Here is a 12292-nt window from a genome sequence, read left to right as displayed (position 1 = left end):
GGCTCAAGCAATCCTTCCACCTCAGCCTCTCAAGTAGCTGGGACTACAGGTGGGCACTTCCACACCCTGGTGTGTGTCAGTGTCACACAACTTTGGCAATCACCTGACACTTTCCACAGAAAGCCTCGCCTGGCCCTATTCCCTCAGCCCCAGGCTGGTTCAGATGCTTCTTTCTGGTTCCCCATGGTGTTCTATACTTGATTCTAGAGCTGCACTCACCATATTGCGTTGGAATCCTATGACTGCATTTTTTCTGCTACTAGACTTTGAGCTCCTTTAAAGCAGGGACCATTTCTTTTTTTTTTTTTTTTTCATTCATTCATTCATTCATTTAATAAATGTGTATCCACTGCCGGGCACAATTGTCACCCTGGGGATGCAGAGATGGACAAGACCAACAAAGTCCCTGCCCTTGAGGAGCTTATGATCTGGAGAGGTGACACACAATAAACAAATATATTAGTGCCAGATAGTGAAAAGCGTTACTAAGGAAAATAAAGTAAGGTAAAGGAATAGGGGCATAGAATTTTAGACAGAGCAGGCAGGGAAGGCCCATAAAGGAGATATACATCCACTAAATTTTTGTTTGTTTGTTTGTTTTGAGATGGAGTCTCACTCTGTCGCCCAGTCTGGAGTACGATCTTGGCTCACTGAAACCTCCGCCTCCTGGGTTCAAGCGATTCTCCTGCTTCAGCCTCCCGAGTAGCTGGGATTACAGGTGCCCATCAGTGTGCCCAGTTAATTTTTGTATTTTTAGTGGAGATGGGGTTTCGCCATGTTGCCCAGGCTGGTCTCAAACTGCTGACCTCTAGTGATCTGCCTGCCTCGGCCCCTCAAAGTGCTAGAATTATAGGCATGAGCCACCACACCCAGCATTTTTTGATTAATGATTTTTAAACAAATTTTTAATTGAAGGGCTTAGCAATTGATTGTACCAGTTACTGTTCACGTGACCTTGGGAAGTTACTCTCCCTCTCTGCATCTCCTTTGTTTAATAAACAGGTCTGCAATATCTATCTCAAAGGGTTGTTGTAAAGATTAGAGAAATGTATGTAACGCATCTATCACAATGTCACACATGTAGCAGGGGCCCAGCAAATCACTAACCACAGGAATGGGCTGTCAGCCCATGTGCGTCAGCTGTCAGCTCTGTGGAAGGCTGTGTGCAACTGAAGTTGCTTGGGGTACAGGGAAGGGCCCTGCCTGGAGGCCCTCTGGGGTCTCGGTCATAGGGAGTCCTGGCTTCTAGGGCATACAGGGAGAGAGCTTTGGGCTAGGATGCAGGGGATCCAGATTCTAGTTCTGTCTGTGCCACCAACTAGCCACATGACCTTGGGCCAGTCCCTTATTTCTGGGCCTCAGTTTCCTCATCTGTAAAGAAGGCTGGATTACAGTTTTAAGGCTCCTGCCACCTTGATGCTGCATGGTTTCCTTGCCTCTTTTGTTCCTTCCCTAGAAGCTCCTCCACTCACCTTGGACAGGTCCACTTGGTATTTGCGGCCCAGCTCATCCAAGGACAGCTTGTGGTCATCCTGGGGAAGGGAAGGGAGGGCGAGTTATTTTGGGGAGGAGGCATCTAAGATGCATATGAGGGCACTGCAGGGCGCAGGGGTGAGGTGAGCAGCATGGGGGGACACAGAGTTTCTCTGAGCCTCTGAGGGCTGCAGGGACAGCTCTCCCAGCATGGGGCCCCTCCTCCACGGCCCAGCAGTTCCCTCACCATTGCCACCTCCTTCTTCAGCTCATCCAGTTCCTTCTCCTTCTGTTTCTTCTTGCCGCCCCCATTCTCTGCCGTGGTGGCGGCAGGTGAGTACTCACGGCCGGCCTGCGGGAGGAAGGGAGAGCCAGAGGGTCAGGGAGGAGAGGGGCTGGAGCCTCCATTCCCACCACTTAGCCAGGGAGCCCAGGCAGTGGGGGTGGTGGGTTCAAAAACAGTGGCTGCCTTTGGGGAGACCGGGGGGATGGAGGGTGAGGGACCCTAGGCCCTCAGTTTGTAGACTATTGGCAGAACCAGGGGCTCCCATGTGAGTTTCAGAGAAGGGTGAGGGGCTCAGGACTGAAAAGCACCACTTGAGCTGTTTAATGCTTGGGTGTCTGCTAAGATTTTGTTCGCTGAAAGGACCCTGCTGCTAAATACAAAACAAAACAAAACTTTTGAAAACCTGTATCCTACACTATTTGGGAAAATTTTGGAAGGGAGTGGACAGGGTTTTGTGGGGGATTGTCGAGGGAGTAGAATCACTCTGTAGGAATGTCTTCGCCCAACACCATGGCAATTTTACTTAGAGAGGGCTAGAAATACTCAGGAACTTGGGGGAGTAAGAGTCTTAGGGGAGCCAGGGGGTTAGGCAGGAACGTGTCCAGAAGAGAAGGTCTGGTGGTGGAATGGTAGGCATGGAAAGAGCAGGCCTGATGGACTGAGAGGAGGCAGTAGCTGGAGAGTCAGGTAATGCCCAGGAAGTGGAGACATGGGGTGTGCTGGGAGCCCTCTCCATCCTGCTGGGCAGGCCTGCCCGTTACTAGACAGGAGGCAACTCAAAGGACTGGACCCCTCAAAGCACAATTGGGTAACATGGGAACTGAGCCCCATTTGTCCCAAAACAAAAGAAATTGTATCTGAGAATAAATCTAAAACTACAATTTATATAGCTTTTAAGTCTAGACATTCCTGGGTTATCTGGTGAATCAGAGGGACTTTTTTTTCCCTTGAGACAGGGTCTCACTGTCACCCAGGATGGAACGCAGTGTACATTTTCAGCTTACTGCACTCTCCGCTTCTAGGGCTCAAGCAATTCTCCCACCTCAGCCTCTCAAGTAGCTGGGGCCGCAAGCATGCACCACCACACTCAACTAATTTAAAACAATTTTCTTTCTTTCTTTTTCTTTTTTTTTTTTTTTTAGATATAAGGTCTCACTATATTGCCTAGGCTCAGGTGATCCTCCCACCTCAGCCTCCCAGAATGCTGGGATTATAGGTGTGAGTCACAGCGCCTGACCAGATGGACATTTTAATTGTAGCCTTATGAGGCTCCTGATTTCCCTTCCACTCCAGGGCCTGTGGGCTCACCACCACCAGCCTTCCAGGGTCTCACAGGGAACTTCTGGGGGAGAGGGTGGGAAATCTTTCCTTCTAAGAGGAGGCCCTCTTGGGGTGAGAGAATAGGATAGAGGCTGAGGAAGGCCTGGGCAGCCATGAAAAGTTCCCAAAAAGGTACCTTCTTCCTCTTCTGCCCCAGTCTTCTCTCCTCCCACTTCCCTTAGGAAATAGAGTCCTTGTCATAGAGGGGCTTCTCAGTTTCCACCTGGTGCCTGTTTCTCCACTGGATTCTGCAAAGTCTGCACTAGGCTTTCAGGAATTAGCTTTCCCACACTATGATGTAATTTTTGTTTCCCATGAAGAGTGGATACCTGGGTAGGATCCACAGCCAAGGTGTTTGCCCTTTTTTTTTCTTCTTCTTTTTTTTTTTTTTGCAGGATAATGGAGTTTTGGGGGTTTTGTTTGCTTTTTAAAAAATATACTTTTTTGGAGCAAGTTTTTGGTTCACAGCAAAATTGAGTGGGAAGTAGAGAAAGTTCTTATATATCTCCTGCCCCCACACATGCACAGCCTCACCCACTATCAACACCCTGCATCAGAGTGGTACATTTGTTGCAATCATGAACCTGCATTGACACATCTTTATGGTCCAAAGCCCAGAGTTTAAGTTTGAGTTCACTCTTAGTGTACATTCTATGGGTTTGGACAAATGTATAGTTACGTGTATCCACCATTGTGGTATCATATGGAAGAGCTTCACTGCCCTAAGTCTTTTGTGCTCCAGGGTAATGCATTTTTTACTTATCAGAGTCAGGAGCAATCCCAGAAGTGTGGCAGTTGTCTTGTTCATAAGAGGTCACCAATTCAGCATCTAGAGAGGTAGAAGTCTGACCAGTACAATCAGAAGCAAGGGTAGGGGTGGGGAATGCAGGGAGAAGTCAACACTGTTGGTCCCAAGATACCAGTGATTTAAAAGGATATGAGCTTTTAGAGGCTGTGTTGCTCAGAAGTGCTCTTCTCAGAGAAGGTGACCAGTCAAATTGTGCATTTGTCTCCACCTGAAGCATCTGTGAATCTGGCATAATTTTGGCTTCCTAAAGCCTGATCTTCTTGGGGAGACCGAGCAGCCCAATGGAAGGGATGGGGAAAGGCTTTTGAATGGTTCTACCTCTCCCTTTCCTGGGTGACCTAAGAGGATTCATTTAATTGAATGGATTGAAGTGCTTTAGATTCACTAACTGTCTGTGGTGGGACAGAGCTGAGAAAAGGATGAAATGCAATCAAAGGACCAGAGGCAAGAGATCAGGCTGGTTGAGCTTCAGTGTGACCCTCAGGAACTTCAGGGACAGAAGAGGGCCTGGGCATACACAGAGGAACAGCGCTGGGTCTGTGGGTAGAGGAGCAGGGTGCAGAGGAATTTCTGTATATTCAGATGCAAAATAAATTTCACAAAATTGGAATCAAATGCATGCTTTTTAAAAACTTGCTGGTCCATGCACTTTGGCATGCTGTATTGTGGCTGAGCTAAGCAGCTCCATGCAGTGCCTGCTTTCCCCAAGCTCCTGCCCGGTTTTCCGGCAGGCTGAAAACTTGGGACACACTGCCCCTTCCCCCTCCTTCTGTCCTGGCAAGGATCTCAGGCTCTGCAGCCAGGAGCCTGCAGAGATTTGGGGCCAGCGGCTGCCCAGGCAAGAAAGAAAGAGAGGAAGCAAGGACCCCCCCAACCTCCCTCTGCTCCTCCCTCCCCCAACCACAAGTCCTCCTCTCTAGGTCTTGAATGCTGAAGGAGAACAGAGAGTCCTTTTTGAGAAAGCCAGAGGCTGGGACAGAGTGGGGGCAGCTGGGAATCCGCCAACGCTCCCCCCATCTCAGCCTCTCGGTGGCAGCTGGAGCAGGCTGCGCTCCCTCCCACCAGTGTCGTCCCTTCCCCCAGCTCCCACGCTGCCCTTCACAGCCACTGGGTAATGGGGGGACAGTTAAGACTGCCTCTGCAGTGGAGATGCAGGGAGAAGGGATTGGAGGCAAAATCATCCCTAGAACAGGTTGTGGGTAGCAGATGCTTTCCCTCTTCAGGGGTCTCTGGTAGGTTGAACTCTAAGCTCCAGGTCCTAAGTACCCCCACCTCACCCAGACTGTTAATTTAAACAGCCTAGACCTGCTCCTCATCTTGTTATTGCATCACCCACAGCAACTGAGGATGGTGATTAAGGGGAGTTTTGGGGTTCTAGGGGAAAAAGATAGACTGGAAAAGTTGAGGTCTCATTACCTCCTAAGCAGGACCTCCTGAGCTGGGTCTACCTTGCTCTGAGATGGAGCAGGGTAGGGGGCTACCTTCCCTCCTTCTCTCTTCACTTGGATGGGGGAAGTGAAGGGCTTATCTGATCCTTTAACCCCTGCCTCTTCTCAGAGGTCCTGCATCTCAGCTGGGGATGCCCTTTCCGTGGGGAGCCAGAGATGTCAAGATGCAGCTGAAGGTCCCAAGACTGTGTATCTTCCCGCAGCTATGACCTCTTCCTCCATGAAACCCATACCTCACAGCTCCTAAGGGCAGGCTCACAGACTCTCAAGCACCCCACACAGTGACATTTATGCTTGTGCAGGCTTGAAGGCTTGTACATTTACAAATTTGCCTGCTGAGACACAAACACAGGTACTCATCCATGAGTAACTGCAGGACTCCCCGCCTATGGAGAACACGTGGTCAGGACACACACACACTCACACACACACAGACACAGACATGCAGATACATGCATGCACTCTGATTCTATTTATGGCTCCCACTCTAGCTCAGGAACCCTGGTGTCCAGGCTCAAGATTTCCCAGCTGTTCAACTCGGTGCAATAACACGTCCTTGCCTGACTCCTCCTGGGCCCAGAAACACCCATGGCTCCCCCTAGGCACAGTCTTCCTCACACCCTCCTGTTCCTCAGCATGCCCTTTCCCTCTGTGTCCTCTTTTGCCAGTATTCCACAAAAGGAAAGCAGCCAGGCACAGCATGTAAAGGGACTGGGCCACTCTTCTCCATATGGGAATTTCATTTCCAAGAATTCAAAGCCCTCTCCCTGCCCGCCCCATTGAGGTTGTTAATCTTCCCTTTGGTGTAGCCATTGCTGCAGAATGCCATGGACGGGTGGACTGGGGGGGTCACTGTCATCAGCCTTTGGGAAAGTCCTCAAAGCCCATGGCTTGGAGCCCACGGACAATGCTGCTCGGGACATCCGGAGGGGTGCTGGGGTAGGGGCTGGGGCGCATTGCTCTTCCTCCCCACACCCCGCCCAGCTGTCCTTGGCACTCAGGGCCCCTGGAACTGGTGTCCGGAACTGCTTGGTGACTCTGGGAGCCGGATGCTCCACTGCCCCTCTCTAAGCTCAAAATGGACCCCCAACCTCTCAGGCTACGACTCCCAGAGGAATGGGTATTTTCAGGGGGTGGCAAAGACGAGGACTCGCGGTGCCAAACATCCTTTCAGCTGGGAGGCCGGGAGATGCAGTGAGAGGAAGGACTGCCGCAGGGAAGGGCTAGAGATGTGGGAGTGGGGTGGAGGGAGAGATGGAAGGGGTGTGTGTGGTGGGCTGTGGGTCTAACTGTGGGCAGGGGGCCAGGGGCAGGCAGAGGAGAGGAGAGCACTAGGGTATGTGACCGCCGTGGGATCTGTACACGCATTGGTAGTTTGGAGACTGTTAGTTTCAAGTTCCAAGTATCCCACTCAGCTTCTCTCTCCCTCTCCTTCCACATCCCATTCTCACTTCATCCTTCCTCGGCAGCCTCCCTCACCCTCCAGAGTGCGACCCCTGCTCTTTAGGGATACTCACCCCACGGCCCATCTTGGGGCAGAGTGGCTGAGGGACCTTAGCGGGAGAGGTCACCAGGAGGATCCCAAGCCCACACCAGCCCGTCTGGGACAGCCGGAGACCCTGGCAGACAGAGACAGCCAAAGCAACAGGGTAGCTTTAAATAGGTCCTTCTCCCCCTCTCCCCCGCCTTCCCCTCCTCCGAAAGAAACGTTTGTTGAAACAGGATCCCTGAGGACTCCTCCCCTCCCGCCCCTTTAGCCACTGGCCCTAGACAGCCCATTTGTCCCGCGGCATGCCCCCCCTTGGCTCCTCTCAACCCCTCTGGCCTGTGGCACTTGTAACTGGGAGAGGCTGAAGGGAAGTGGGCCTGGGCCCCAGGTGGGGGGAATATGCCCCCTAGGATCTGGCTGAGGGGGAGCAGTTGACTCAGAATCCCAGGATGCCAGAGACCATGTGGCCTAACTCTTCTTTTCCAAGTGGGGAAACTGAGGCTCAGAGAGATTAAACAATTTGAATTGATAAGACAGAGCCAGAACTCAGGTCTCCCGAGTCTACATCCAACCTCCCAGGGAAAGAAAGAAACATAGACTACTCTGTTCCTTCTATGATAGAGGTTGCAGGGACACTGAAGCCCAGAAATAGTTAGAACTTGAACCGAAGGCTGACCTCTGCACTTGAGGCACCTGGAAAGGGAGCCCAGGAGGAGTCAAAGGTGGCTCCGGAGGCAGCGGGAAGTTTGGAGATGGAGGCGAGAGGGTGTCCCCAAACCCTGCCAGGTGTAACCTCTCCAAAGTTTTGGAGGAGAATCAAGACTCTGGTAGAGAGGGGCAGACCAGGGCTAGAGGGGAACGGTGGGACTCCTAGCAGGCATCTGAAACATCTCTGGGCTTTGTTTACCCCTCATTTACCGTTTCACCGTTTCATCGTTTCATCGCTGTGGAAGAGCTCTAGACTGAATCTATGCCTGGGGTTGGTGAGTAGCGTTAGGGAGAAGACAAAAGAGAGGAAAATACAGAACCTCTAAGATATGTGTGAAGGTCAATATCATAGCAAATATCAGACATGTGAACGAGAAAGGAGAGCGACTGTTTTCTTCTTCCAGTGGGGAAGGGGAGGCAAATCTGCAGCATGCAGGACTGAGGCTGGAGAAGAGGCCTCTCTGCAGTGAAGTGGGGGAGACTGAAAATGTCTGAGGCGTGAGGATGCCCATCAGAGTCACGAGCAATCCCAGAAATGCCTAAGGCTTTGCCTGGGGCTGGAAAGAGTATCTTAAACCTTATACCAGCTAGAAACTGGGGACAATGAGATGACCCAGGAAAGGACCAGCTGGTCTAGGGGTGTTGTTGCTGCTCATTTGATGAAAAAGCCAAAGGATGAGGGGCACAGAGAGGAAGGGGAACCCAGAAGGGGCAGAGAGAAAAGAAAAAATTCTGCTCCCCCCTTCTACTGGGAACAGTCAGAGGACAGGATTCCCCTGGAGTGCCCCTGTTTCTCTGGGCACAGAGATGGAGTGATGGAAGCCAGCGGAGTGGGGCAGGTCTAAGTGTCCTGAGTGCAAAGAAAGCAGAGAGGAAGGGAGGGAGGGAAGGGGGGCTTTGGCCAGAGGCCTAAGGTGCCTGCTGGCGGGGCTGGGTCCATCTCTGGCCCCAGAGGGAACTCCCTGCAGAGGGATTATCAGCCCCTCCTCTAGCAAATCCACTCTCAGGGCACAAGGCTCACATCTGAATTCCCTAAATAACTGGCCCCCTCCGGGCCTGCAGTTGAGATTTTCCATTACAGGGCCCTGGTAGGTCACATCTCACTTCCACCCTCCTTCCCACTCTGGGTTACAGTCAGAAAGGGTGGGTAGGATGGGGCCAACAGGGCCGTCTCATGGCCCCCGTCACTGAGCTCGGATTTGGTCTTGGGAGAGAATGGGCAGAGGGAGGAAGCAATGAAGGGAACAGATACCAGTTCAACCCCTGTGTGTTAAGGAGAGAGTGAGAGGGGAGTAGCGGGAAAGCCTGTGGTTAGACATCAGGAGAGGCTGTATGAAGCAAAGTCACTCCAGAGTGGCCCCGAGGCAGCTAGGGCATCAACACTGGGGCAGCCTTGCCTGGGGGCTGCGGGGACAAAATGGTAAGTTGGGGTTTAGGAATCACCTGTTCCTTAGGTTCCTGGGTTGGAATTCCTGGATAATCTTCTGCCCAGCCCTCTCCAGGACACAAACTGATATAGAAGAGAAAGTATCAGTTCCCAAATCTGAAGGTGTGCAAACTTCAAGCACTCGAACAGTTCTCATCCCACCCCTCACCCCTGCTGGCACCTCCCAGTACTGCCCAGTCCTTCCAAAGGCCCTGGCTCTGGTCCCTGTGGCTAAGCTCAACACCGGAAAGGATGTGCCCTTCCACTGCCCCTACAGCCTGCTGGGGCTCCCTGCCATGCCCTGCATTTGGGCGAGAGCACAGCCTGAGGGGCACTGCTGCTCACATATTTAGGGCTCAGAGAAATCAAAGAGTGGGCAGGACACCCAGGGCCTATACTTCCACCATGCATCACTGACCACCCTCCCTGCCCAGTGAGAGCTTGTCCACCATGAACCTCAGGCTCTAGGACATTAATAGGTGTAGACACCTGATCCTTTGATCTGGAGTGCCTGGGTTGGGCTACTGTTTCTTCAAATGCAGTCAGCGGTACCAGTTTGGATCCAGGCCCTTGGAGTAAGAGGAGCAAAGGAGAGAGAAAGAAAGACTTGAAAGCAGGAGGATGGAAGGCCAAGATGCCTGGGCTGGGGAGTGGGCTGAGAGAAAGTCACAGATCAGGAGGGGGATCCACCAAGGGCAGAGTAGGGATGGAGTGGTCCTGAATCAAATGTTTGGTTGGTAAGAAGTGTGTGTGTGTGTGTGTGTGTATGTGTGTGTGAGAGAGAGAGAGAGACCAAGAGAGTTGGAGACAGACAGGAGCGTGCATGTGCCTGTGTACGGATGTGTGCTAGTTAATGACCGGGAGGACCTGAGCGTTGGGTCCTGCGTGTGGTATGAGACAGCATGGTGGTACCAAACCACATTCCAAAGGAGGAGCTCCTCAGGGGAGAAGACAACACTCATTCGGATGTGTGGCCAATCTGCTATGAATCGGTTGTCTGTATGCAAGCATGAGTACAGAGGTGCTTGTGAGTCCGTGTGTGCACATCGCTTCTCGGCCTTTTGGCTAAGATCAAGTGTGGAGTCCGTGTGTGCGTGCGTGTGGGCCAGTGGGGAGCTCATGCGAAGCCGGCTGTGGGTGTGCGTGAGAGTCCATGGGAGAATGTGTGTGCACAGGGAGGGGGTGGGGACGCTGCTCAGCTGCAGATGGGCTTTCAAGGTCTCCAAGAAACAGTTTTGTTTCCTAAGTGACTGGCCTCCTGGGGCCTCCAGCCCAGACTTGAAGGTTGTTTCAAGATCATGAAAGAGAGAGAGGAGGAGGGAGAGTGGGAGGGAAGGAAGAGCTGGGAGGCTCTATCACCCCCATCGTCCCTCCTCCCACCCCCTCACCCCACTTCTCTGCCTCAGTCCTGATTTGGGCCCAGCTCTCCAGCCCTGCTCCTCCGGTCTTCCTCTCGGCTGCCAACCCCCTCTGGGCATCTCTCCTTCTTTTCCTTCTTCCATTCCCTCTAACTCTCCTTTTCCTTTTTTCTTTAGGGCCTGTGGTCTTGTCACTGCTGTCAGGCTTCTGAGGTCTTCTGGGAGTGTGGGTGGAGTTTTTCTGCTTCCAAAGGGAGCCCATCTTGGGGGATGAGATGAGGAGAGCCGGGGAGGCCTGGGGTGGCCATGACAAGTGTCCAAGAAAGATGACTTCTCACTCTTCTTACCTTTCCAGCCCTCTGTCTTCCCACTCCCTCAGGTTATAGTGACCTATTAAAAGGTTGGGATCGGCCAGGCGTGGTGGCTCATGCCTGTAATCCCAGCACTTTAGGAGGCCGAGGTGGGCGGATCAGGAGGTCAGGAGTTTGAGACCATCCTGGCCAACATGGTGAAACCTCTTCTCTACTGAAAATATAAAAATTAGCTGGGAGTGGTGGCACATGCCTGTAATCCCAGCTACTCGGGGCACTGAGGCAGAAGAATCACTTGAACCAGGGAGTCGGAGCTTGCAGTGAGCCAAGGTCGTGCCAGGGCACTATAACCTGGCGACAGAGCGAGACTCCATCTCAAAAAAAAAAAAAGGTTGGGCTCTGAGCCCGAGTGGCTGTCCAAGTCCTGCTGCTGCCTCAGTTTCCTCACTGGACTACAAGGATGGTGTTGAATTTTCTCCCCACCTCTCCTTTAACATCTGCTCCTCTGTTTTCTTTTTGGTCTTTCTTTTCTTTTTACTTTCTTTTATTATTTCTTTTCTTTATCTGTTAAACCATTCCTTCAACATGGTCTTTCTTTTCAGTCTACTCAAAGTAGATTCTAAAAATCTCCTCTGGCTGAGCGTGGTGGCTCATGCCTGTTTTCCCAGCACTTTGGGAGGCTGAGGTGGGTGGATCACCTGAGTCTATGAGTTCAAGACCAGTCTGGGCAACATGGTGAAACCTGTCTCTAATAAAAATACTAAAAAAAAATTAGCTGAGTGTGCTGGCATGTGCCTGTAGTCCTAGCTACTCGGGAGGCTGAAGTGGGAGAATCACCTGAGCCCAGGGAGGTTGAGAGGCTGCAGTGAGCCAAGATTGCGCCACTGTACTCCAGCCTGGGCAATCTAAGTGAGATCCTGTCTCAAAAACAACAACAACAAAAACAAAAAACAAACAAACAAAAACAGCAACTCTTCTCTCTCCCTTAAAAAAAGACAAGACAGATTCTCACTCTGTCACCCAGCCTGGAGTGCAGCAGCACAATCAACTCACGGCAGCCTCAACCTCCTGGGCTCAAGCCGTCATCCCGCCCCAGCCTCCAGAGTTGCTGCATCTATTGGCATGTGCCACCACACCCAGCTGGTTCTGTCATTTTAATCTCTCCCCTAGAGTATTTTTATTATCCTCTTTATTGTTAAAACCACACTGTATAGAATTTAGAAAAAGAGGATGAAAAAGCACCCAGAAGCATTTTCCCCAGTCTCTGCCTGTGCTGAATTCCCACCTCCTTTTCTCCTTCCTTCTCTCTGGATTCAGATAGCTCCACGTTGTGTTCTGCCTGTGCCTTCCTCAGGTGGAAGTCCCAAGGGAGAAAAAGTAAAGAACCCATGGTGTGGCCCAGGGGGCCGGTGTCAACCCTTCCCAGGAGCATGAAGGCCCTGAGCTATTCTGTGTCTGCTTTCCCTCCTGCCCTCTCACGGTCCCCACCGTGGTCCAATGCAATGGGCGCTTGCCTGAAAGTCAAGTCAGCTGAGACTAGTCCTGCTGAAGCCACTAACCACCTGTGTGATGTTGGACAAGAGGCTTCTCTACTCTGACCTTGGCATCTTCATCTGAATGACAAGGGATTAGAAAATCTGTGAGTAATCCCAGCACTTTGAGAGG

General features: G+C 51.8%; 2 protein-coding genes across 2 annotated transcripts in view; one reads left to right on the top strand and one right to left on the bottom strand.

Moving 5' to 3' along the window:
- The window catches only part of LOC126935658 (sodium/potassium-transporting ATPase subunit alpha-2), a 907274-nt gene that overhangs the window by 21670 nt on the left and 873312 nt on the right, over nucleotides 1–12292 (bottom strand). Inside the window, exons 2-4 of the mRNA XM_050757440.1 lie at nucleotides 6853–6961; nucleotides 1721–1825; nucleotides 1473–1532 (exon numbers count right to left, since the gene is read on the bottom strand). Coding sequence (XP_050613397.1) covers nucleotides 1473–1532; nucleotides 1721–1825; nucleotides 6853–6864 — 177 coding nt within the window. The 5' untranslated portion in view covers nucleotides 6865–6961. The remainder of the gene's footprint in view (nucleotides 1–1472; nucleotides 1533–1720; nucleotides 1826–6852; nucleotides 6962–12292) is intronic.
- Nucleotides 1–12292, top strand: part of TAGLN2 (transgelin 2) — a 297175-nt gene that overhangs the window by 85269 nt on the left and 199614 nt on the right. The window lies entirely within an intron of this gene.

The sequence above is a fragment of the Macaca thibetana genome, chromosome 1 (assembly GCF_024542745.1).
Source record: "Macaca thibetana thibetana isolate TM-01 chromosome 1, ASM2454274v1, whole genome shotgun sequence".
In the NCBI taxonomy this organism is placed as follows: Eukaryota; Metazoa; Chordata; class Mammalia; order Primates; family Cercopithecidae; genus Macaca; species Macaca thibetana.
The sequence above is the reverse complement of the archived record's forward strand: the minus strand, read 5'-3'. Positions and strand labels throughout refer to the sequence as shown.